The sequence below is a fragment of the Sminthopsis crassicaudata genome, chromosome 5 (assembly GCF_048593235.1).
Source record: "Sminthopsis crassicaudata isolate SCR6 chromosome 5, ASM4859323v1, whole genome shotgun sequence".
Classification (NCBI taxonomy): domain Eukaryota; kingdom Metazoa; phylum Chordata; class Mammalia; order Dasyuromorphia; family Dasyuridae; genus Sminthopsis; species Sminthopsis crassicaudata.
The window spans coordinates 196,872,211-196,900,082 of NC_133621.1; the positions used below are offsets into that span (position 1 = coordinate 196,872,211).

General features: G+C 34.0%; 1 protein-coding gene across 12 annotated transcripts in view; it reads left to right on the forward strand.

The window, feature by feature from the left end:
* ERC1 (ELKS/RAB6-interacting/CAST family member 1) overlaps positions 1-27,872 on the forward strand; it is a 327,147-nt gene that overhangs the window by 285,856 nt on the left and 13,419 nt on the right. For 7 of the 12 annotated variants that reach the window (XM_074269366.1, XM_074269372.1, XM_074269370.1 and 4 more), the window contains one exon: positions 11,307-11,495. In XM_074269366.1, coding sequence (XP_074125467.1) covers positions 11,307-11,495 — 189 coding nt within the window. Of the gene's footprint in view, positions 1-11,306; positions 11,496-27,872 lie in introns of those variants that run through there. The other 5 variants (XM_074269373.1, XM_074269374.1, XM_074269376.1 and 2 more) reach the window with 1 other exon arrangement.

The following is a 27,872-nucleotide window of genomic DNA, read 5'->3' on the forward strand; positions in this document are numbered from 1 at the left end:
TTATCCATGCTAATTGGGACACTTCCCATATTTCAGCTGGTTAGCTAATCTCTTTTCTACATTCAGAAATGTCTTAGCTTGCTTTCATTTTCTTGTAGCCTATGTAAATTCTCATAAATATTCTTCCTGTTTCTAAACGACCTGGCTAATAACAATTGAAATTTTCCCCTCTATGTTGCCCTGTCTTATTCCCTTCTCACTTCCCACCTTACACAAGCACACACATACACAAACACACACATTGAGGGCCACATGTTTCTGATCTGTCATAGTTTGTGCCCTAGATATTCCTGCTTTTAGCAATGGTAGAACAGATATTATTTGTGACTTGTCTTTCATCAAATAGCAAACACCTCCATTTCTGATTTTATATATACATATGTAGTACATCTATTTATATTTTTTTTTGCCCCAATTCCAAAAGATAGCTAAACTCTCTCTCTTTGCCATTTCCTTCTCATTTTACAGATGAGGAAATTGAAGCAGAGAGGGCTAGGGACTTATCCAGGATCACACAGCTAGTAGTATTTGAGGTCAGATTTGAACCAAAGAAGATGAATCTTCCTGACTCCAAGCTGGGAATTCTATTCATTGAGTCACCTAGCTGCCCTATAGTCATTATCACTAGAACTTATTCTTAGGTTATTTCAGGAATGTAGTCTCTGCCTTTTTTTGACTACACATAGTATTAGACTTTGTTTCTTATTAGAAATTTACCCTGTGATTTATGAGTTCCCTAAATTTTCACTGAATATAGAATTTGGGAAAAGCATGCAAAAAATTTGAGTCTTATGTGATCTATTGTTATAACCTATATTTAGAGTGATAACTTCATTATTAAGATACCTTTATGATTTTTTTAAAAATCCTTAAAAATTGCTTCTGTCCCCCTTCTCACCCTCCCTCCAAACCAAGTTTATTTGAAACATTTCAATTCTTTTTAAAAGGAGGGGATAGGTAGTGAATCTGTAAGTCTGTTAATAAAGAAACTCCAAGATGAAGAAACTTTTACCAATCTAGATCTTTGTCTTCTCTACAAGAGGTTAGAAAGTTTCCTAGAGCAGAAGTATCAAACCCTTAGGCTGCAAAACTCCCTAGTATATCCTGAACCAAAATAAAATATAATTGGGAAATGTTTAACAAAATAAATAAAAAATACATTATAGCACAGATAATGTTAATCTGTGGTTTTCTGAGTCAATATGTAGCCCACAGCCCTGTTTCTATTTGAATTTGACATCATTATCTTGGAGCACTTAAGAGTCATAAGTGACTTGCTCAGAATCTCACAGCAAATATGGATCAAAGAAAGGACTTGAATTTAAGTCTTCCTGTCTCTAAGACCAGTTCTCTATCCATTATGTCTGATGCCTGGTTTTTAAATTGTTTTTAAATTCCCTTATGCAAAAAAATAAATACAAGCATATCTGACATTGCATGTAACATTCTCCTTAATAGTACTTTGTTTCTCTGCCATTAAAAAGGAATGTTTTTATTATCTATTCATTAGCTTTTTCTTTACTCATTTGTGCACTTCTGGGTAGTGATTTTTTCATTTGCCCCACTGGAGTCATTCTTTTAGTTCTGCTTATTTCATTCTATATCATTTCTTAGGTAGATAAAGTATATATTAAATATTTACTATGTGCTATATACTAGGCTAAACATTAAGACTACTAGTAAGCAAAGCACTCGTTGCTTTCAAGAAACTTAAATTCTAATAGAAGAAGATAACATCTAATGGTCTTACTTGTGGTGGCAGGGGGCCATGGTTTCCAGCAAAATAAAATGAAAGCTTACCTATTAGACCCCGGCATTACAAGACAGAAGTCTAAGATATATGAAGTCCAAACTCAAAATACAGTGAAACTGTACAGTGTACAGTGAAAGCTCAAAGTTGTTTTCATTTGCATTTCTTTTACTATTTAGATGATCTGGAGAATGTTTTCTTGTGATCATAAATTTTGATGTTTATAATCTTTAACCACATATATTAGGAAGTGGCTCTTGATGATATATTTTTATGTTAATTCCCTACTTTGGATATTAGATTATCATTAGTGATCATAGAATCATGGATCTAAATAAAGCTAGAATAGGTATGGAAACCACTTAGACCAAATTCCTAATTTTACATATGACAAAATTGAGGTCTAGGAAACTTAATTATTTGGCCAAAGCTATGTGAGTAGTAAATATCAAAAATGGGATTCGAAATCATGTACTCTGGCTCTCGAACCAGTGCCTATTTTACTATGCCATGCCATCTGTATAGATAATGCACATATTTTTCAACTTAACAGAGTCTCTTATTATTAGGATTACAAGGTGAGAACTCAGGTTGTCTGGACAGTGACAAGGTGAGAACTCAGGTTGACTTGACAGTTCTCTGGCTCAGACCTTTGGTTCGGGCCTTTAAAGGGAGTTTACACCTTAGGGATTCTAAGAGGAGCAAGTTCATTGGTGGAAGTATTTCCCCACGCCCCATTGAATTCTTACATGCCTTTTCTCTGGGAGGATAAAAGAAGGGCAGCATTGGGTCTAAATCAAAAGAAAGGGGGAGATGTTAGGTTTTTACTGAGTGCTAATGAGATAATGAGATATTAGGTTCTTACTAAGTGCTAAGACGGTACTTAATAATTCTCTAGTTCCGACCTTTAGGGTAGGTTTATCCCTGTGAACTCCTGGGGAGGAGCTTACATGTTTAGGAGGAGCAAGTTCATTGGTTGAAGTATTTCTTCCCAGAAGCCCTTGCATTATCCCACACCCATTCTCTGGGAGGATAAAAGAGGGTGGCACTCGAGAGATAGAGAGTCTTGTCACTGTCCAGACAACCTAAGTTCTCACCTTGTAATCCTAACATCTTATTATTCTAATTTTACATAAACAAAATTTCCTATATTGTCTTTTATCATCTCCTTTACCCCTAGGTTGATTAATTCAACCATTCTCCTCATATAGTCGTGAAAAATGCCACCTTTCATTCTTTTATAGTTTGTTTATGATGTCAATTTAAATATTTGAATATGTATATATTCACATTGAGAGTCCAGTTTGAATTAATTATGTAATACAAAATATTGGTTCTAAATGTAATTTCTGCCAAACTGTTTTTCTGTTTTCCCAGCAATTACATCAAAAGGGAAGTCCTTCCCTCAATAATTGTGTGTTCCTGAATTTATCAAACATTGGACTACTGTTTTTTTTTATTGTTCCTATTTTGTTTCTTGCTTATTTAGTCTGTTTCCATGGTCAACTTTGCTATTTGTAAACCAAAGTCTTAGTGACTTTGGCATTATAATAATATGAGATTCCATTCATACTTTTTCTTATTTCCTTTGATAGTATAGACTTATTGTAGATTAAAGTATTTATTAAACACTTTGTGACAAGCATTGTACTGGGCACTACAAATTCAAGCAGAAACAACGATAGACCCTACCCTCAAGGAGTTTTACTTTCTGGAGGGAGAAGACATACATAAAAGGGACACCTGAAAAGGGTTGGGGAGTATTATAAGTAAGCAAGCTTCTTCCTCATCCCTTTTCATCAGAATGTAAAAGTTCAGAGAATAAACAGCAGAGGCAGATGAGGAAAAATTTATCTATAGCCTTGGTACTCCCACAAATGAAGGTTTCTGGCAGAAACTCAGCAGGTAGAGGAAGGGGTTAGAAAGGTAGAGGCATTTGCTGTAAGAGTCATCAGCAGAGACAGAGGTTTAATACTCTAAAGGATCAGGAGTAGATCTAGAATTTGGTAATTTTGTTCAGTTCTATAAAATATCCCGTTGCTAATTTAACTGTTATAACACTGAATCATTAAATTAATTTAGGTATTAACATCATTTTCACTGAGCTAACAACCAACCACCATGAGTAGTAAAGAGAGGAAAAGGGGTTGGTTTTATACTTAATATAAAATCTTGTGCGTATTTTGGTGAATTAGTTCCAAGATACTAACATTTTATCCCTTATTAGAATTTTACAGTCAGAAAGCTAGATGATGACTTATAAACATTATAAAAGGAATTCACTGAGTAATATGAAACCTGAGCTAACAAAAAACAAATTTTTCCCAACCCAAGCCCCGCTGCCCATTTCTTCATTCCCATGCACTTCAACTCTACAACAGTATCCCCATCCAGATATAGATACTTTTCTCTATAGACAGCCAGGTGGCACAATGATTAGGGGATTAAGCCTGGAGTCAGAAAGACCCTAAGTTCAACTCTAGCCTACTAGCTCTGTGACTATGAGCAAATTACTTCACCTCTGTCTGCCTTGGTATCCTCAACTAGAAAATGGGAATAAAAACAGCACCTACTTCACAGGATTGTTGTGAGGATCAAATGAGTTTTGTAAATTTGTAAAGTGATTATTCTTTTCCCTTCCCCTTATGCCTTTTGGAAATCTCCCACTCCATAATTAATAAATTACTTTTTATTTTATCTTCCTTTCTTACTCCATTCTTCTAAGCATACTCAGTCAGACCTAGCTTCCTCTGAGTGATAATGCATTATTATCCATTCTTTTTTTATTCATTGTTTGTTGTATTCTTTCCCATATTTCTTGGCTTACTGTAGGTCATGATAAGGGAATTAGAATTTTCCTTTTTTCCCATTTTTCTGTTCCTTCTAGACTCTCTTTCCACCTCCCATTACTTATCAAATCCCCATCTATATTTTGTTATCTAGTCTTTATATCCTTGTGACCTTTATCTACTAACCTTGTTAGGTTCTTACTAAGTGCTAATGAGATAATGAGATATTAGGTTCTTACTAAGTGCTAAGTCAGTACTTGACAATTCTCTAGTTCTGGCCTTTCCTGGTAGTTTGACTTCTGAATTCCTAAAGAAGAGCTTGTGTGCTTGGGAGGAGCAAGCTCATTGGTTGAAGTGGTTCTTCCCAGAAGCCCTTGCATTATCCCACGCCCATTCTCTGGGAGGATAAAAGAGGACAGCACTCCAGAGATAGGAGAAGTCTCTGTGCTACATCAGGCTTGACACGGCTCTCTGCAGGAAGGGAAGTCACTTCTCTGGACAAGAGTTAACGGCAACTGTCTGGAGACAACGGTTCTCTACAGGAAGAAGAATCTGTCCAAGAGACTTGAGTTGACACAGCAGATCTCTTCCCAGAGAGCGATCAGCAGCTTCTGGAGACGACAGCACGCTACATAACCTAACCCTCCAGATCATTCTGCCTCCTTTTGGAATGAATTCAGTACCTGTTTCATAAGTCCCCTTCAATCTTCAATCCCTGTCCTTAAGCTGAAGGAATTCCTCATATCTTTTTTTTTTTTCAAAATTTTTTTTCAAATACTTTTAATTTCCCAGACCTAAGACTGTTCAGTTCCCATGATTATCTCCTCCACCTTACCTTGGTTACAAAGTAGGGTAGTCATACCCTTGCTTTTGCTTTTCACCTAATACTGTTCCAGTTCCATGGTCATGAACTCTGAAATTTCTCTCTCTACTCTTAATCATTTGTCATTACATCTTTCCCTATGCCTTACTATTCTTTCTTCATTTTCACTGTGACCTTCAATTTCTCCACCCCTCAGTACTTTCCTAGATGTGTTAACTCTGGTATCAATTCCATATTCCTTCCCCAGTTTTGATCTCTTGATGAATCCATTTCATCCTTAAATAATTTCCTGTCTCTTAGAATATAATCAGTTTAGTTTTTGTGACAATGTGGTACATTCAGTGTTAAGTATTTCCTGAATCATCTTTTTTTTTTTTAAGTGGTTATGCTACTTATGTTATATAAGCATAGGGCTTTTTTATAGCATAAGACTATAGCCATTATCTTTTTTTAATCCTGAATTATGTTTTGAATATATTTTAGTCATCCTCCCTTTTATCTCCTTTTTTGGTTAAGTTATCAGTAATTAAAGTATAAGTTTTCCCTTAGAAGGTCTTACTAAGTTCTTCATAGAATTTCTCAACCTATTCATCCTTTGTAACATCTGCTAAGGTAATATAAGTTACAATTATCATCATAGTAATAATTTTATAACTGTCATGATCACAGGTATGAAATGATTCTCATTGCTTTTAGATGCACATTAAAGTCATTTCTGCCAAGTGTGAACTATTTTTCCATTTATTTATGCCTTCCCTTTGTTTTCTGATTTAATTTATAATGAAAATATCAAGACTGATACGTTTCAATTCCCTCAGAAATTTGTCCTCATGAATTACTAGAGAATTAATCACAAGTTAGTACCAACAGTTAATGCTTTTAGATAGTATAATAAAAACTGATTCTTAACATTCTTCTCCCTCCTCCCCTTTCTCCATTCTGCTGCTCTTATGAAAGAATCAATGTATGAAAAACTATTTGTAATGTGTCAGGCATTATGCTAAGCTTTAGGAATACAAATACAAATAAGCAAGACTGTTCCTGCTTTTTTATTCTAATGAGAATGTGATTACACATAAAAGGGGAGGGTGGAAAAATGTACATGTACATAATCGGAGTTTGCAGATACCTGGTTCTGGACAAAATAAGGTAAACACTCATAGACAGGTAGCACAGTGAATTGAGTGTTGAGTTTAAGGAGACCGGAGCTTGTTATGTGAGCCTTTGCAAGTCATTTAACCTCTCTCAAGCCTCCATTTTCTCATTTGCAAAAAATAATGCCCACCACACAGGGTTGTCATGAAGATCAAATGAAGTCTGTAATGGTCCTTCTTTTTAGCTCCTTACACATATAGATGCTCAATAAATGCTTAGTGATAGCTTGCTTAATCTAATAGCTTGTCTGTTTGTTAGTATTATGATCATCTCAGTTTAGAATATTTAGTTAATATTTACAGATGATCTAAACAACTATGATTCTTAGCCCATACTCTGCCCATTTTTATCACTCTACCACCTTCATAAAAGCAGAAATTGGTAGTCCAAGATTAAGTTCCTTCTCTCTTTTTTTTTTTTTTAAATTGTAATGGTTTTATGGCCTTCTGTGAACAAAAAATTTGTTAACTAGTAGTCAGGCTATTCATGAAGAGATTTCTATATGTAGTTGGTCCTCAGGAAGATCTGGTCTCTTAACTACACTTCAAACTTTTCTATCTTGGAAGAATTTGCCAGATTTTTTCCTTTGAAGAAAATTGGGTCATTTGTACTTTTATTATGTGGCATCAGAATGGGACTGTTGTGGGAACCAGCAAAGATGTAACAATTTTAGACAGCATTAAGAAAAGCGTAATGTTTTGAGCATGGGAGGTGATTGTTTTACTATCATGATGTAAAGAAAAACTTCCTAATAGAGCTATCCAGAAGTAAAATGGACTGCCCCAAGAAGCAGTGGATTCTTGCTCACTAAAGATCTTTAAGCAAAGGCCTGGTGAGTTGGGCATTTTATAGACGAGCTTCATATTCAGTTATATGTTGGACTAAATGTCCTTTTGAATTTGCTTCCAACTATGTGATTCTGTAAAATTTCCTGCAGATTTGCATCACCAGAGGGAACCAAATAGCTGACATCTTCATGCAGCTATTGTGTCTGAAGTAATTGCTAAGTTTCCTTGTCGGTCCATGTTTGTACATGAATAATATATATTGCTTTCAGATCCAAGGACATTGTCATTCTGTCAAACCAATTCTCTTGCATACTCTTGAAATTATGCAGTAGCAGTTTTAGAGTATATACAATGCATTATCTTTACTAAATAGCCAATTCATGATAGATAGTAAAAGAACAGAAGAGATAGGATATTGACTTTCTATTTCCCTCTCTCTCCCTATTCATCCTTTTCTCCCATCTCACGTGGCCACTACTCAAATTCAGGTCCTCTCACCTCTTGCCTGGATTATTGTGAAGGCTTTCTCATGGATCTCCTTGTTTCTTATTTCTGCCCTCTCCAAACCGACCTCAGCCAACTGTCAGAATTTTCTTCCTCAAGCACAGGTCTCTGATCAAATCACACATATAATCTTTCCTCTCAGGTCTTCAGGGACTTTGTCTTACTTATCTTTATAAAGCACTTCTTACTTGGGCATGTAAAGCCTTCACAATTTGGCTTCAACCTACTTTTCCACACATTTCATATTTTTTCTTTGTTGTATACTTTACATTCCAGCCAAACTGACCTGCTTAGCACTCTCTCCCACTGCCTTCTTTCAAGGCAGATATTGTAATGTTTTTTGGTTCGGTTTTCCTTAGGGTCTTTGAGGCAGCCTTCGTTTCAGTTTAGTAATCACCACAGGAACAGCCAGGGGTTAAAGTCCAAAGTCCAAATCCTTTATTATCTCTTTCCTGGGGCTGGGAAGCTTTCTGGAGAGCCTTTCAGACTGGCCTTGGTCTCAGTGGGGAAATGCAGGAGGAGAGTGTGCCACCAAGGAGCTTGACCGAAGGTGGAATTGAAATTCTCTCCTTGGCTCTGAGAGCTTCTAGTGCGCTTGTCCTCAGTGGCTCTCAGACCCTGCTTATATGCTCTACACTGAGTATAAACCAATTGTTATATCACTAGGAAACCTTTATTTGTTGTAAGATTAAATCAATCATACTGAACCATGCTAAACTAGATAACCATTGTCTCCTCAATTCCACTGATTTAGTTCTTTGTTTCAAGTTCAGAGTTCCAAGCCATAACAAAAGTTTATGTGCCTTTCTTATGGAAAGCCTCTCCTGATACATCTATGTTGATATACTTTCTCTCCTTACATTATTCCCTTAGCTGTTGTACATGTTGTATATCTCCCAGCAGAATGTAAACTCACTAAGAACATGGACTGTTTTTCATATTTTTTTAATCCCCAACACCTAACATAGTCTGTTATACACAGTAGAAACTAAATAAATGCTAGTGGAACTGAATTACATAAAGTTATTTTCTGCTTAACTCTCAGAGTGCCCTAGATACCCTGGTTTGGAGATGTTGGCTTTTTTCACATACTTTCAGTAATCACCTTAGTAGAAACTTCAAAAATGAGCAAAGGAGAAACAGAATAGCCACTGGATAGAATGGATTCTTGCCCAAGAAGCTATAAAATCAATTTTCATTCTAAAAGTCTTCAGTAGTATTTTCACTCAAACTGTAAGTACTGTTGTTACTATTATCTTTGTCAGTTAGGACTCTCAAGCCCAAGTGATTGATTTAAATCAATTAGAGACAAAATTGCCTATGACTGAAAATTGGAACTGAAAGATTTGTTAAACTTCTAGTCATACATCAGTGGATTAGTAGCCCTCAAAGTTTCATTCCATTATAAGAAATCTGAACTTTCGATTACTATTGTCTACCACATTTTTTAATCCCACAAAATGTTCACACTTTTAATGCCTAGTTTCAAGTTTGGAACATGAATGCAGTAAATACAGAAGACATTTCTTGAGTAAAAATTCATATCTTTTAACCATGCAGCACAGATATAGCAATCTAACATTGGAAATCATTACCTGAATTAATCTGGCCTTTGAGACTCTAAACATTAAAAAGAAAGTTTAAGTTGTTCAACTCCACTGAGAATACAAGTAATTATTGTTTTGTCGACAGTTTTGGGAAAAGAGTTAGAAAAAGCATTCTAAAGGAAATCAGAAAATAAAATGGAGCTGTGTTGTCCTACATTGTGGCTCTTTAAAAAGTGTGAAAATGAAATTAAAAAGATAGGTAATAAAAAGAACATAATGTAAATGCACTTAAATGAATTCTGCCAGTGGGATGCCCTCTAACTTCTCTCTAATGTTTTTTCCTACCTTCTAAGAGTCCTATTCTTAATTGAAACAATACTTGCTTTCCAAGATTGATGAGCAGTATATATACCTATAACTGAAAGGAAATTCCAGCAGAAAGCTAGTCCCATTAGTCTATTGATTAGGCTGTCAGGTACCAAGTGTTATAATTTTTATCCTAATGCAGTTTTTCCTTCAGTAATTTAATAATCAAAATAATGATAATTGGTATTTTTAACCTTTATTAGTTTCTGTATACTTGTCTACTATATGTAAACTAGTTCTTTTCCTTACTCTTTCATGTACTCTAGTAATATAATTACTAGATGTAATTGTGCAGTGTAATTGTAATATCAGATTTCTTCTAAAGTGGTCATGATTTATTATGTATGATCTGTATTCTAGTCTTTAGTGAATTGTATTAGATAACCATTTAGTGGTGCCCTTTTTTCTCATTTTATAATAATTAACTTATTGAAATATTGTCAAGATAAAAGGAAGGGTACAGAATTATTTGGCGATAAAGGGGAAAATGTAATGTCATCAATGAAAATACTAAGCTTTGTTTCTGAGAAATTATCAGGCACTCCATTCACTAGTAGAGTAAGAGGTATCTTTTGCCAATGTACAGCAGGCGCAAATCTCAATTTATAGGCCTTAGGAGTTGTTTTGAGTATTGCTAGCATTGGTATAGCTAGTATTGGTAAGGCTGTCCAGTCAACCTGTTGTGAATCAGGCATGTGCTTCTCTAACAATGATGTGATCTGTAAAATTTGTCTAGAGTCCCTTCTTAAACATCAGACTTGTTTTTACTACTTTAGGTATGGCTAAAAATATAAGGAATAGCTATAAAATGAGATCCTAAATCATGTGTATTCCTGGGAGGGAAATCAGAGGAATATTACCCAAGAAAAACTAAATATAAAAATACCTTTCAAGGCTCCATAAGGCTAAATAGGCTTGGAATAACTCATAGAACTAGGAATAGAACAGAGAGTTCTGGACTCTTGACTCAAGCATCTCATCCTATATTAGAATTTATTAACTAACATGTCAAAAGACATATGTGGGAAATTCAAGGATTAATTTGGCAACAACTCACTTAACTCATTGTCCTCAGACAAAACGCTGTTTTCAATAGAGTGGCTGTAAAAGGTAAAAGAGGCATATAAATTATAGTCTTGTCTTTCAAGTGAGAAATTTCCACTGGCCTTTATTGTAATTAAATTCATAAGAATCTATTAAAATAGGATTATTTTTTAGATTGGCCCAGTGGAGAATGGCACAATAAAAGCTATGAAGTAACAGGTGGGTTAGGATTGTCATCTCTGATAACCCTTGAGGTTAGGGGGTTTTTGTTAAATCTTTTGTCCAAATGTAATTTTTGATTCTTATGTTGATGAAAAGTTCAGCATTCTCTCCTGTTTTATCTCAGAATGGTTAAAAAAAAAAAAAAAATGTGTTGTTTTAGTAATTATATGAAATTAATTGTAATTAAAATGTCTGAAGGGTTGGACAGTTTTATTTATATTTTTGCTTTTTGAGGCATATTAAAAGGAAATTTACAAAAGATGTTTGAATTTTTTCAGCCAGATTGTCTTTGACGATCCCTCATTCTTTTCATCTCAGATAATCCAGCCCCTCTTAGAACTTGACCAGAACCGCAGCAAATTGAAATTGTACATTGGACATCTGACGTCTCTCTGCCATGACAGAGATCCCCTGATTCTGCGAGGACTAACTCCACCTGCCTCCTATCACCAGGATGATGATCGGGCAGCTTGGGAAAGTGAGCTGCAGAAGATGACTCAGGAGCAGGTCAGTTTACACCTGGACCACCATAAAAACTTATTAAAATATCATGGCTGTTTATATTGAAGCAGTGGGAGCAGCCTGTAAGGTATACTATGTGGATTCAAGCTTTGTTTCACTAATTATGGAACAAATATCACTTTGACTATCTATAAAGTATTTCCATGTGGTCTGCAAAGGAAAAGAAACAATGCCATTTATGGATGTTATGAGGATTGATTGTTACTCTGACTACTTAAGGAAAATCGGAACTGCCAAAGATTAACTTTTATGAAACAGATCCAAAAGTCCAGAGCAGTCTTCCTAGGTACATTATTCCATTGAGTAAGATCCTAGTAGAGGGTTCACAGCCTTTAAAAAAAAAAATGTTGGGTTTTCTGCTGTTACATTGTTTGACATACATTATCTCATTCATTCTCACAATCACCCTGTAAGGTAAGTGCAATTGTTATCTCCATCTTATAAATTAAAAAAAAACAAAACAAAACAAAAAAAAAAACTGAGAGGTTAGGTGACTTGTGTTGAGGCACATGACTAGTAAATGTTTGAGGTAAACTTCAAACCTGAATCTTCTGTATTTCAGCTCCTGAATATTGTCCATTTAGCTTCTTTAGATGTACTAGATGACCTTCCCTGCCAATGTTTATGTAGAAAATCTAATATTGCTCTTCTTTTGTTTTTAGAATAGGATAAAGAAGACTCCTTGAATGAAGGGACTACTTTTATCTTGTATCACTAGGGCCTTTCATAATGTCTTACACAAAGTAGGAAATACCTGTTCAATTAAGTTGAATCTGGGAGATTGAAAACAAAAGAAGAGAATGCAGGCAGAGTAAACTTACAGGTAGAGTAAACTTAAAGGTTTATTAGCAATAGCAGGAATATGTCTGGGGCAGAAAATAACAGTGAAGAGATAAAGCAGAAATGAGCAAGAAAACTGAACACCACAGTCAAGTAGTCAAGGATTAAAGGGAGTACATTCTAAAAAGCCAGAGACAGATAAAGAGGTAGGAGATAGGGCAGTGTTTAAACTACGATTCCAAGCATTCTGCCTTCAGTGTCATCCACAGGCTTTTAGTCACAGATCCTTAGTGTTTGAGGGGAATTCAGATAGTATAGTCAACTCATGCCTGAATAAGAATGTCCTCTCCATATACCTAACTCATGGTCATCTTGTTTTGGTGTCAAGACTTATCCTCCTATGAAGAAAAACTTCTTGCTTCTTAAAGCAACTTTTTTCCTCTTTTAGATAGCATTAATCATTATATAGTTTTTCCTTATATTAAGTCTAAATTTCTCTCTTTGTACCTTTTACCTTCTGCTCTTGCTTCTGTTCTTTGAAACCAAACAAAAGCAGTGTTTTTCATATGACAATCTTTTCAGATACTTGAAGACAATTGTCACATTGTCAATTTGCTAAAGCTTTATGAGATTCCCAAACACATTGACATTGGAGCTAATCAGTTTTTCTAATTAATAAATATTTTCCTTTTATTTGCCATTTTAAAAACTTTTATTATTTAAGAGAATGATGCTTTAAGGTTAAAAAACAAATGTCCCCCCTCCCCACCAAAAACACCTTCATATTATGTAATATTAGAAACTACAGGTGAACATCTACAAGTCAAAAATGTAATCTCAGAGTTGGTTTTGCTCACTTCACTATAATGTGCATATTGCCAAATAATTTATGTATTTATCAATCTAGCTAATTGTCCTTGCTCTCCTAATTAATAAAAGTCACAGCATTTAGCCTGCCCCACTCACCAAATTGTGATACTTTTATGTTGCAGCTCAGTTTATTTACTCATCATACCACACTTGTTCTCTGATACTACCATCTCTCCCCTATATAGATTATCTTTACCTACTAGAATATAAGCTCCTTGAGGGAAAGGTTTGTCTTTCATTACTATTTCTTCTTTTCCCCCCAATGAACTTTTTTTTTTTAATTTAAAACTTTATTTTCAAAACACATGAAAAAAATAGTTTTCAACATTCCTCTTTGCAAAACCTTGTGTCCCAAATTTTTTTCCCTTCTTTCCCCCCCACACTTCCCCCCAGATGGCTAGCAATCCAATATATGTTAAACATGTGCAGTTCTTCTATACATATTTACACAATTATCATGGTGCACAAGAAAAATCAGATCAAAAAGGAAAAAAGTGAGAAAGAAAACAAAAAGCAAGCTAACAGTGGGGGGGGGGGGGAATGAAAATACTATGTTCTAATACACACTCAGTCCCCACAGTCCTCTCTGTGGGTGTAGATGGCTCTCCCTCACAGGATCATTGGAACTGGCCTGAATCACCTCACTGTTGAAAAGAACCATGTCCATCAGAATTGAGCATTGATTATCTTGATTTTGCTGTGTACGATGTTCTCTTGGTTCTACTCATTTCACTTAGCATCAATTCATACAAGTCTCTCCAAGCCTCTCGGAAATCATCCTGCTGATTATTTCTTATAGAACAATAATATTCCATGACATTCATATGCCATAATTTATTCAGCCATTCTCTAATTGATGGGCATCCATTCAATTTCTAGTTTGTTGCCACTATAAAAAAGGCTGCCATAAACATTTTTGCATCTGTGGGTCCCTTTCCCTCTTTTATGATCTCTTTGGGATACAGGCCCAGTAGAGACACTGCTGAGTCAAATGGTATGCACGGATAGCTTGATAGCCCTTTGGGCATAGTTCCAAATTGCTCTCCAGAATACTTGGATCAGTTCACAACTCCACCAACAATGTCTCAGTTTTCCCACACCTCCTCCAACATTTATCATTATCTTTTCCTGTCATCTTAGCCAATCTGAGAGGTGTGTAGAGGTATCCCAGAGTTGTATTAACTTGCATTTTTCTTACTAAAAGTGATTTAGAGCATTTTTTTCATATTTCATTAGTATTTCTATCCCTACCAGTTAGCCAGTATCTGCCACATAGTAAGCATTTAATAAATGCTTTATCACTTATTCATTCATTTGCACTGTATGTGAAAACTTTGTTCTCAGAATTCTAATTTAGTGTATTTATATGATTTTGTAATGAATTTATTCCTTTAGAGAGAGGGAAAAATGAATATTTTTCACCTATTTCCCCTCAAAATAAATTTACTTTTTAAATTTTTATTTTATTTCTAAATTTTCCTTCCTTCACATCCTTTTCCCCTTTTATACTTTTGAAGTGAAATCCATGCTCATTAATGTTTCTTGTGAAATCATGTTTTGTTTTTAAAGCAAAGTCCATTACAAATATATAGTCATATAAATTTCTTCATTAACTATGTCCTCATTATCCTGTCTGAAAAAAGAAAGAAGGAAAAGAAAATATGCTTCATACTACACTTTGAGTCAATCATTTCTCTGTTTAAAGATGGATAGCAAGTTTCATCATGACTCTCTTTCCATTGGTAAAGTTAATTATGGAATTGCCATCACTATATAAAATTGTTCTCTTGATTCTGCTCACATTACTCTGTACCAGTTCAAACGAGAATTCCCAGGTTTTTCTGAAACAATTGCTTACAGCATAGTAGTATTCTACCACATTCACGTACCACAACTTGTTCTGCAATTCCCTAGATGATCAACATCCAAAGGGAAATTTTTGTAGAGTTTTTGTTGTTGTTGTTGTTGTTGTTGTTTGTTTTGTTTTTAGTACTAATAGGTACTTAGTGAAAATGTTACTAAAGACCTACTCAAAATACTGGTGCACATGGGCAATTAGAGTGAAAGGCTGTTTTGTAGAGATTTTCTTCAAATCTTGCAAAAAAATCAAAACCTGTTAAAAGAATGAATAATCTTAGCAAAGTGTTAATATTTATTGGTTTTTAAATTATTTGCATATGAAAGTTCTTGTCATTAAAAAAGGGGAAGAAATACTTTTTTTTTCCAAGTTTAAAATTCAGATGTGCCTGAATTCACACTTTCTTGGGAGGAAAAATAACCTTTGGAACAAGATCAAACATGGAAATTTTCAACTGAAGAAGATTTTTTTTAAGACAGTTATAAGTGAACGGAGCCAGAGATTCATAATGAAAATGCCCTTGTGGACCAGGTGTTGGTAGATTCTATTGCCTGCACTAGGTCTTTTGTAATCTTTTGTAATCTTACAGGTGTGTGTGCATGTCAAAGATGTTTTCTTATAATTATTCCCTGGAGCCAATTTTGTTTTTTTATAATTTTGCAAATTATATCTTCATGCTCAGAAATGTTTCTTGTGAAACTGTGTTTTCCAATTTTAAGGTACAAAAAGAGAAACCTATTTTAAGTGATTTCAGTGTTTAAATCTCTTTCATTTCAATTGCAACTTAGTTGAGAGAAATATGATGGCACTAACATTCACCTTTTGGTTATTTGTGGTAATTATCTTCACTTTTTCCATTGTTGTAATTCTTGTGCACATTGTTTTCCTGTCTATTTCACTCCATTTTAGTTCAAGTAAGTTTCTCAACATGAGAATAACTTTTAAAGAGCAGCCCATCCTTGTGGAAAGAGTACTGAGTTTAGAGTAAGAGGATGTGATTTTTTAATTTTTAAATCAGATGGATTTCTCTATTTCCTTCCTTTTCATAGAGAACTATCCTTTATAACAAATAATTTTTAAATAGAAGGGGAGAGGGGAAAAAAAAACAACAGTAAAACAAATTAACACATCAAAAAAAAAATCTGAGGCAATATTTTACACGTGTGGACTGGCCTCCTCCACCCCTCAACCTCCACAACCTCCCCACCTCCACAACCAATTTCCTTGGCATGGTGGAAGTTGAAGATTCTGAATCTGGGAAAGTTTTGACTTTATCTACTTGTTTATATTATGACAGAGCCTTACACAAAGTAACATTTAAAAATTAATAACAGGGCAGCTAGGTGGAGCAGTAGATAGGGCATCAATCCTGAAGTCAGAAGGACCTGAGTTCAGATTTGGCCTCAGACACTTAACACTTCCTAGCTCTGTGATCCTGGGCAAGTCACTTTTGCCTCAGCAAAAAAATAAAAATAATAATAACATTTTAAAAAATAGGAAAGTTGCAGCTGCTACCATTATCATAGACTTCTTTTTATTTCTAAAACATTTTTGTGTTATCACTTAACTTGAGTAAATAATCAAACTGCTTTTCTGCTTTACTCCTCTAACCAATAAAATTGAGAGTAGAGTTCTGAAGGGAAGTCATTCTGCACACGAATCCAGGATGGCTTGTTAAGTTAATAGTATCCCACAAGGATCCTTCTTATTCTTATAGTTTAGTGGCCTCATTTCTATTTTGAGGCTGACACCACAGTCCTACAGTGTAATTTTCTGGTTGGTTTTCTGGAGGTCTTTGGGACCAGCCTTTGTTTCAGCTGAGCAATCACCACGAGAATAGCCAGGGATAAAGTCCAAATTTTTTATTGTCTCCTGGTGGGAGATGAAATGAAAGTCTCTCCTTGGCTCCCCAAGCTTGAGCTCCCGCCTACAGTCCTCTACCTTCTCCCAGTCTGTCTCCGGCTGAGTCTGTCCCACTTTATGTGCTGTATTACAGTTAAATCCATTCCTCATACTGAGTATAAGCCAATCATTATATCACTAGGGAACCATTATTTGTTGTAAGATTAAATCAATCCCACTGAACTAGAGAACTATTAATCACCATGCTAAACTAAATAACCATTGTCTTATCAATTCCACTGAGTTAGCACCTTGTAAGAATCCTTGTTTCAAGTACAGAGTTCTGGCCCATTACACTACAGCATCATGGACAGTATCCCATGGAAAGAACATTTTGTGTCCTAGGACCTACACAGATGTTGGCCTACAGAATCTTATAAATGCAGTACTCCAATTTATGATTCCTTACAGGACACAAAATAGTACTTGAATAGTCTTTCCCTTCCCTTTCTATCAACAGTCTTAAATTGATTCTGTTAGAGCATTCAAATCTGTGTTTTAAAATTTTCTTCACATCATAATCTCAGGATAAAAATGAACCAAAGGACAGGGTCTGGAGGTAAATTGAAGCTGTTATATTGAAGGTTCTGACATCTTCTGGTTCCAAGTTAGAGTTAATGTTTACATAAAGCTCTCTTTATCCAAAACTCTAAAACTCTGCTTACTTAGACAGCTGGAGTAGATTAAGCATAGCCGAGGGAGAGAACATACTCTAACATTTCAGCTATACATTCTTGTAGAGAATACATACAAGACAGATATGTAAAAATCAACTCATTGCACAATCATTTGTAGACTTTCTAGATGCTAACTGGCAGGTGTTGCTTTATTGTGAACTTAACTAAAGAATTAGAAGTCTGAGAAATCCATGTGAGTTTTAATGGCATAATGTCCTTCAGACAAGGAACATGTCCTAAAGACATTAAGATTTCTCAGTTTAGAAATTTTTTTAAAGTTTTTATTAAGTGTCATTCTCATAGTTGAGATTAGGTCCTATATAGCATATGTTTTTATGAGGGATATAAGCAAAAGATCCAATGGGGTTTGACAGTTCTTGCCATATATGGAGAAACTTAATTGAATACAAATGCAATTTTTGGTGAAAATGATAAAATTATTAGAATGCTTTGTTTAGAGTAAAAAATAAAATCCCAGAAAGCAGTAAAGATTGGTGTGACATAAAAATCTAAAAAAAAAGTGCTGATTTTTGCTTTCTTTGGTTGTTTGAAGCGTTATTTAAAATTGGCAAAACAATATACACTTACTCCAACCAAAATACTCTCCATTTTTGTTCAAGTTGTAGGATTGCTTAACTTTCACTAATTTTTGATTTCTTGGTTTTTCTCAATTCTAGCACTACAATTTTCTTTCTTTGAATAGATCAATAAAACCTTTCTGTCTCCCAAACCCCAGTAATACCAACTTTTCTCATCGTGTGTTAATATTGTTGGTCAGAATCAGTATTGCAGACTTTGTATTAACTTTATATTTTCTATTGCTTTGGATCATTCAGCCATGGAGAATTCCGACCACCACTGTGATCACATCTGCAATTTTTTTCAATAAATTCGACATTTATTAATCACTTATCATGTATGAGGGCAGCTAGGTGGCGCCATAGTGCACAGACTGCTGGGTCTGGAGTCAGTAAAACTTATTCCTAAATTCAAATGTGACCTCAGATACTTACTAGCTGTGTGACCCTGGCCAAGTCACTTTGCCTTACTTGCCTCAGTTTCCTCATCTCTAAAATGAACTGAAGAAGGAAATGGTAAACTACTCCAGTGTCTTTGCCAAGAAAAACTCAAAGGGGATCATGAAAAATTAGACTTGACTGAAAAATGAACGAACAAGTACTATGTAAAAAGTACAGCACTTAGAGATTCAAAGACAAGGAAAAAACAGTCCCTAGTTTCAAACAGTTTATATATACTCCTCTGCAGGGATACAGCAGGTATGCAATTAAGCAAATGCAAACTAAATACAAAGTATTTTAATGAGGAAAATAGGGCCAATCAGTGGAGAACCAGGAAAGGCTATAAGAAGGTAGGTTGGCTAAAACTAAGAATATGTGAAAAAGAATCATGACTAGAAGATCGGAAATTCCTTGTTATTTTCTATGTGTTCTGAAATAAGAGAACAGTTTTTAACAGTTTATGTTTCAGAAATCATCTCCACTGTATCATTGTTAAGTTGATTTATTACTACATCAAACGCATATATTTGTATGTGTCTGTGTGTGTTCGTGCTTTCAATCCTGCTTTGTCCATTTCAAATAAGAATGAGGTTCATCTTATCTGAACTCCATCATAGGGGGCAGCTAGGTGGGGCAGTGGGTAGAGCACCAGCCCTGAAGTCAGGAGGACCTGAGTTCAAATTTGGTCTCAGACACTTAACACATCCTGGGCAAGTTACTTAACCCTAATTGCTTCAGGAAAAAAAAAAAAAAAAAAAAATTAGGTTAATCAGATACCAGATCCCTCTTCTTGTTCTTGTTTATATACTCTTCTCACATTCTCCAATTATAAAAAGGACTAAGTTCTGCTTTCTTCTTCATTTTTCTTGCTCTAGTATATTCTTCCTCTTCTGCTTCTTAACACCCTAAGAACAGAATCAGTTGCCTCCCCTAAATCAGGACCTCTGTTTTTCTTAATTCCCTTCAGTATCCTTTAAAGTCATGAAGATTCCTAAAGGTAACACATATTTCTTCTCCCGCAATTAGAATATTACTACTCCCTCATCATATTGTTCTTTCCACTTGTTCAAATAAATTGACCTTTCTAAGCTTTTTTTCCTAAACTCTGTTTGTATTTTAAAGCTTCTACTCAACTCTGGAATTTTCTTCAAAAACACATGAAATTATATCTTTATATCTTTATATCTTTTTATATATATCTTTTTATATATATCTTTTTATATATATATATATTTTTATATATAATATTTATATATTTATATTTATATATTTTTTATATATATCTTTTTATATATATCTTATATCTTTAAAGGTCCATTTTTTCCCCTTAGGGCATTATACTCAATTTTCAGACTGTAATTCTTAGTTATATTCTGTTTTCTCCTTTGGGATCATATATTCAAGATCTCTTCTGGAAAATGTAGTAGAAGCAAAGTTTTATGTGATCCTGCCCCGTAGTTTCCACCTGGTTTCTTGGAGTATTTTTTTCTTTGATGTGGTTGTTCTGGATTTTGTCTGTGGTGTTCCTGGAATCTTTTTTTTTTTTAGTGTTTATTTCAGGAAGTGATTAGTGGATTCGTTCTCTAGTAGATCTGGGAACTTCTGATTTTAAAATATAATGCCCAGGTTTAATTTTTTTCCTCAGGAAATTCAAAGAAATTATCTCTAGACATGTTTTTGTGTATGTTTTTGATAAATCTTAAATTTTTTTCTTCTTCCTCTTCACCTTCTCCTTCTCTTTCTCCTTCCTTTAATGTTATTCTAATATTTCTTGTTGTTTCATATAGACATTGATTTCCATTTGTTCTCTTCTAATCTCTTCTAATTAAAATGAATACTTACAAAGTATTAAATATTCATGTTAATTGAATGAGAACTAGAGAATAAATAACCTAATTCCAGAAAAAGAAACTGAATGATCCATAAATGAAATCCCCCAAAAAAGTCTCTAAGATCATGTTTTTACAAGAGAATTCTACTAAACATTCAAAGAACTAGTGATTTCAATATTATATAACCTCTTTGCAATAATAAGAAAAGAAGGGATACTTCCAAATCAAATAATCAGAAATTACCTGCCAGTTAAATGAACAACTGAGAGAGATATATATTTGTACATACATATATATGGATATGGATGTAAAATTTCTTTAACATTATTAAAGATAATTAACAGAATAAGGAATAGAGAATTTAGATAATTCAGTTTCACAAAAGTACATTGAACAAGATTGATTAACTGAAAGAAAAAGCTTCAAGACTAGATGACTTTATAAGAAATTTCTGTCAAACTTTCTAAGAATTAATTCTAATTTTACATAATTCATTTGTAAAAATGGGAAAAAGAAAGGTTTCTACCAAAATCTTATTTTAATATATGTATGGTTTTGATAACTAAAGTAGGAAAATACAGAATAGACAATGAAAAATATTGACCAATATCTGTAATGATTATTTATGTAAAATAGTAAGTAAAATATTGTCTCCAAGGATACTAAATAGCATATTAAAAAGATTATGACCTGTTGGATTTATATGGAATAAAAATGCAATATAAGGAAATTATAAATATAAGAAATCAAGAGAAATACAAATTAAAACAACTCTGAGGTACCACTACCCTCAGATGGGCTAAGATGACAGGAAAAGATAATGGTGAATGTTGGAGAAAATATTGGGAAAACCGGTACTCTAATGCATTGTTGGTAGAATTATAAAACTGATCCAACCATTCTGGAAAGTAATTTGGAACTATGCCCAAAGGGCTATCAAACTTTGTACCCCCTTTGATCCAGCAATGAATCTACTGGGCCTGTTCCAGAGAGAGATCATAAAAAAGGGAAAATATTTGTGGTAGCCCTTTTTGTAGTGGCAAAGGAAATGGAAACTGAATGGATGCCCATCAATTGAAGAATGGCCAAATAAGTTATAGCATATGAATGTTATGGAATATTATTGTTTTGTAAGAAGTGATTAGCAAGATAATTTCAGAGAGGCCTGGAAAGACTTATGTGAACTGATGCTGAGTGAAGTGAGTAGAACCAAGAGAACATTGTATACGGCAACAAGAAGATTATGTGATGGTCAATTCTGATGGATGTGGATCTTTTCAAAAGTGAGATGATTCAGGCCAATTCCAATGGTCTTGTGATAGAGAGAACCATCTCCACCCAGAGAAAGCACTGTGGGGACTGAGTGTGGATCACAGCATAGCATTTTTACTTTATTGTTGTTGTTTGCTTGCATTTTGTTTTCTTTCTCATTTTTTCCCTTTTTGATCTGATTTTTCTTGTGCAGCATGATAATTGTGGGAATATGTATAGAATGTTTAATATGTATTGGATTGCTTGCTATGGGGGGGGGAAGGAAAGAGAAAAAAATTTGGGAACATAAGGCTTTGCAAGGGTAAATGTTGAAAACTAGCTATGAATAAGTTTTGTTTTGTTGCTGAGACAATGGGGTTAAGTGACTTGCCCAGGGTCACACAGCTAGGAAGTGTTAAGTGTCTGAGATAAAAGTTGAACTCAGGTCCTCCTGACTTCAGGGGTAGTGCTCTATCCACTGCGCCACCTAGCTGCCCCTTATGAATATGTTTAAAAAAAAAAAAAACTTTTAATAAGTAAGCAAATATAAGAGGCCACAATAAAAGATCAAAATCAGAAAATGCTTAGAAAAGCTTTTGACAGAATACTTCTGTTTATAAATAAAATATTTTAAAATATAGGTATAAGCATACCTTTCCTAAGAATAGTAAAAAAATTTCCCTAAAACCAGGAACCAGCATTAAGGTAAAGGAAGAAAGAACAGAATCCTTTCCAGTAAGAATAGAGGTAAAGCAAGGACTTCCATTTTTATCATTAACATTATTCGATACATTATTTTCAAAATGCTAGTATAATGATAAAGCAAGAAAAAGAAATGGAGAAAATGAAATTTGAAGGATACTCTATATAAAGAACTGATAAATATATAAGAATAAGAGCCCTTCCTTACTTAAACAATGAAAAAAATTGTGTGGATAGCACCCAAAGGAAGAAATGTAGGTTATCAATTGTCAATAAAAAATGTCCCAAATTATTAATTGGACAAATGAAAATTAAATTAACTCAGAAGTTCTACATCACTCATGTGATATTTGCAAAAATGACAATAATAATTTATATATTGCTTTATTTATTTGTATGGTGCTTTAAGGTTTGCAAAGTACTGTGGGCTATTGTTATCCTCATTTTACTTACAGTTAGGCAAAGATTAAGTAACTTGCCCAGGGTCACACAGCTAGTAAGTTTCTGAGACTGAATTTGAATTCAGGTCTTCTTAATTCCAGGTCCAGCATTTTATCTAATACATCACAAATGTTTCCAATAAATATAGTCAATGCTTCTAATAAATATAAAATAAAAATAGGAAAATGACAATTATTGGGGCTCCAAGAAGACAGATACAATAATGTACAATTGATGGAACTGTGACCTAATCGGACCTTTCAAAAAAACCAAAAACAATTAGACCTATACTCACAGAATTACTAAACTGTGCATGCCTTTTGACCCAACAATATCACTGCTAAGTAACCTTTACTGTAAAGAAAATAAAGAGAGAGGGACAAGCTACATGGATGAAAATACTTCCATTTTGGGGATAGAGCAACTCTCAAGTCAGGAGGACCTGAGTTCAAATTTGGCCTCAGGCTTCCTAGCTGTGTGATCCTGGGCAAGTCACTTAATCCCAATTGCCTCAGCGAAAGAAAGAAAATACTTCCACTTGTCATTACAAATAACTGAAAATGAAGAGAGTGTTTCTTAATTGGGTTATCATTCAACAAACTGTGATACTTAAATGTAATGGAATATGATCATGCCATAAGAAATGATGAAAAAACTGATTTTAGGGAAACATAGAATGATTGTATGAACTGATGAAGAATGAAGTAAGCAAAATCAAGAAATTTATTGATAAAATAACATTATAGATATATAATATGAATAATATAAAACATATATATGTATATGTATAAATATTATTTATTTATTTATACATGTTATGTATAATATATATATAACAACTTTAAAAGGCTTAATAAATGAATAAAATAATCAACTCCAGAAGATCCCAATGATGAAACATGCTATCCACTTCATACTTGACAGATGATTATCTCAAGGTATAAGACATGCATTTTTAGACATAGACCATGCTTATTTGTTAACAGACCTTTGTTTTTCCTTCCCTTCCCCTCCCCGCCACCTTGAGGTTATATTTGGAGAAAAAGAATGGCTAGGAAAAAAGAAAGAAATGGGTGATCACTAAAGCGTTTTTTATATGTATGTGAATAGAACAAGAGTAGTATCATACTTTATTACATAGTTGAAAAGAAAAGTAGGATCTTATTGGAAATACTTTCAGTATTTCTCCACTTAAAATGCTGTTATAGCTCTTTGTTATAGATAAATTTTGATCCATATTTTTAAAATTTTCTTTAAACTTTTTTTTCTAATGACTTATTATAAATGCTTATTAAACACTAGTAAAAACCCATAAAATACCACTGCAGCTTTTCATTAACTCAGAAGTTTTCAGCAGTATTCTCTGTCTAATCATTCTCTTTTACTTTTCCTTCTATATGATTAATATTCTCTGTCTTTATTTCCACTTTTTTCATTTCGCATCTTTTCATAAACCTCTTTCCATATTTCATCTATATTCACACTTTTTGACTTAAACAGTACTATAGTGTTCCATTATATTAGGGTGCCTATACTTTACATCTGGGAATCCCCAGTATGTAAACTCCAAGAATACAGCTCATATTTTTAACTCTAAGAATATTATTTTGGAACTGAGCAGTAAAGTAACTTGCCAATGATCACATACAAAGAAAGGACTTGGACCAAATTATTTTTTAAACATTCACCTATTATCGAAAATTTAGTTTGCTGAAATAAAGTTTTGGGGCCTTGAACCATTACAAATGATTGTTGCTAAAAATATCTTTAGACAGATATCCCTTTTTGTTCTTTTTTTATGACATTTTGGAGGTATATTCACCAAAATAAAATTATCAAATTAAAGGGTATAATTATTTTTATTAACTTTTATTTTGAATTGCCAGATTCCTCTCCTACTGTTCTATGAATTGACAATTCCACTACCAGTTAATGATTATGTTTGAGGCTTTCTATTTTTTTGTAAATTTAATGCCTACAAAGCATTTTAATTCATATCCATTTTTATATTTAGTGAGTTTGAATATTTTTTCAGATAATAATTAACTATTTTATATCCTTTTTTGAAAAATGCTTATTTTAATCTCTTGTAGACTGAGGATTTATATAACCTTTATGTATTTTAAAGAGTCCCATAAAAAATTATAGAGGCAGCTAGATGGCACAGTGGATATAGTACCTACCAGCCTTTGAATCAGGAAGACTTAACTTCCTGAGTTCAAACATGACTTCAGACATTAACTATATGACCCTAAGCAAGTCACTTAAGCTTGTTTATCTGTGTTTTTATCTGTAAAATAAGCTATATAAGGAAATGACAAACCTTTCCAGTATCTTTGCCAAGAAGACCCCAAACAGTGTCATAAAGAGTTGGATGTGAAACAAAAAATGTATATTTATGTCCATGTTTTATTTATCATATTTTTCATAGTCTGTTTTTATTTCAATTATATTGGTTTTTATTACACATTTTAAAAAATTTTAATATAATCATGGCATACTAGACCCAAAGTCAGAAATACCTTGGTTCATATTCAATCTCAAATTTGCTTGCTATGCTACCTTGGACAATTCATTTAATCTTAGTCAATCAGTAAACATTTATTAAGTGCTTACTTTGTACCAAGCACTGTGTTAAGTATCAAGGATACAAAAGACAGTATGTCCTCACGGAGCTTACCATCTAATGGAGGAAATAACATACAAACAAATATACAAAATTAGTTACATAATCATAAAATCTCAATACTTCAGTTTCTTCATCAATGAAATGAAAACTCTCTTCCAATAAATACCAGTCTACATACATACAGACAGACACATAGACACACACACACACACATTGAAATGGTCATTTCACCTCCATATGATGGGTACACATACCCATTTGCCATTTACATATATGTGCAGACTTGCCATTGTCTTCCATCTCTTTGATCTTTTTGTTTGTTTCAGTTTATCATCTCACTATAATTCACACGAGCCATGTGTTTTTTGTCTAAATTCATTTGATACCAGATTGCCAACCAGTTTCCCCAAATACATTTTAGTACTTCCCCCCCAGTTCTTATTTTTAACAGGCTTACCAAGTTCTAATTTTTTATTTATTTGATGTCAGCTGTTTCTATTCTATTCCATTGATTTATATCTCTATTATCACCAGATAATTTTGATGATTTCTTTTTAATATACTTTAAAGTTTGGGATTGCAAGAACCAATTTAACCATCAGCTTTTTTCTTTTTGTTCTACCTTTTTATATTTTTCCAAATTAATCATTAATATACTCAATTCTATGAAGAAAATTTTGTGGTACCTTGATTGATACTGCATCAAATATATGTTCATTTGTGGAATGTAAAAAACAAAATATCTTAACCAAGAACTCCATTGACTCACTGATGAAGGCAGGAAAGATTTATTTTACATTCTTGCAAGAATGGGTACCTAGATTAGTAGGACATACTTTTGAAACTGCAAAGCCAGTATTATATTTCCTATTCTAAAGTCAAGCCCCTTCACTGTTCCCCATTAATTGGATGATTCAGAAATTACGCAAAGTGAATATCTATCCTTCATTACATAGTCTGTCCCTGGCCCCTAAGAAGCTTACTTCTTAGGGAGGCAAAGTTCAGAGGGCCCCCAATGTCCTTGTGGATTTCACTTTTCTAATTTAAGTTTCATTCTTCCAAATTAATTTTCATACCTGTGGAAACCAAATGTCTGTCCATTTCTCACATGGAATATTATTATTTTTAACTATGTTAATCTGACCTTTTCATGAACATTGAATGTCCCTTTAGTAAAATACTTTTTTTTCAATTATTCAGTCATTATTATCTTATAGTTCTTATACAGGTCAAGTATATTTCTTGTTCATTTGTTCAATCATGTCCACCCCTTCATGACTTCATGGATTGTAAAATAACATTTATTACTTAACCCTGAGCAGTCACTTCATTTGCAAATGCCCTAGGTTATTCGGTATTTTACATTGCCAGTTTCTCCTAATTCCCAGGGTGTCAGAGAATCCTCTGGCCACTGACCTTTGCAATTAATTTTACCCGACCCACCTCCTCTGAGGCCTTCAGAGGTCTCTGGCTATGATTTCTTGGACCATAGTTTAATAACTGATAGCATATCCAAGAACAGCCATGTGCAGACTTAAAGTCTTTATTATACTTGCTCATATAATGCCCTGACCTGTTAACTCCCAAATGAACACCTGGTTTTGAGAGACCTACATGTTCACTATCATGCTCTTTACCTCTCTTGGCTATCCATCCACTTGGCTCAGCTATCCCCTGATAAAGAGAGCATCCTCCTGCTGCAGTGGGCTTAAAAGGGGTCTGTGAGGTCACACACAGCCAATCAGAGAGGGAGCCATCTCCTATTTTGAAGCTATCTCCATATGGCCAGGATCCCACCCTTGGGGCAGTCCCTAGCCACAGAAATTACTTCAGGGCCACTTAAACCTCTTGCTCGCACTGTGTCGACTTATTTAAAGACCTTTACAATGGATATAAATACCCCCCTCCCCCACATAGCTTTCCAGACCATTCTGTCTCAACTCGTGTTTGTTGCTTCCTTGACACTTTCTCACTATCTCATCTATTGGCAACAAAATTAAAATAGTATAAAGTTTAAATCCCTCTTCTTTATTTTTAAACACTTTAGTCTAGATCTTGCCTCTTTTTATTTACTCCGTTACCCTATCAGACTTTTTCCTCCTTTTCAGAATGCAAGTACTAGATCTTCAGTTAGTTTTCCTAACCCATGCAGCTCATTTAGCCTTCTTAAATATTTTATCCCCTCAATTTGCATTTCAAGAAATCTTCCTAACTCTGTTGTGTTTCTTTTAACAAAAGGAATGCCTAGAAGTCATCAGTGTTGTTGAAAGTCTTGTTTCTGTCTCACCACCCCAAGAGTTGTTTTCAGCTCTATAAATTTAGTATTACTAGGTGCTAACTACCTAAGAGCTCTGGTGTTTGGTGGCCACTTTTCTGCATGTGTGAAAACTGAATCTCCTCT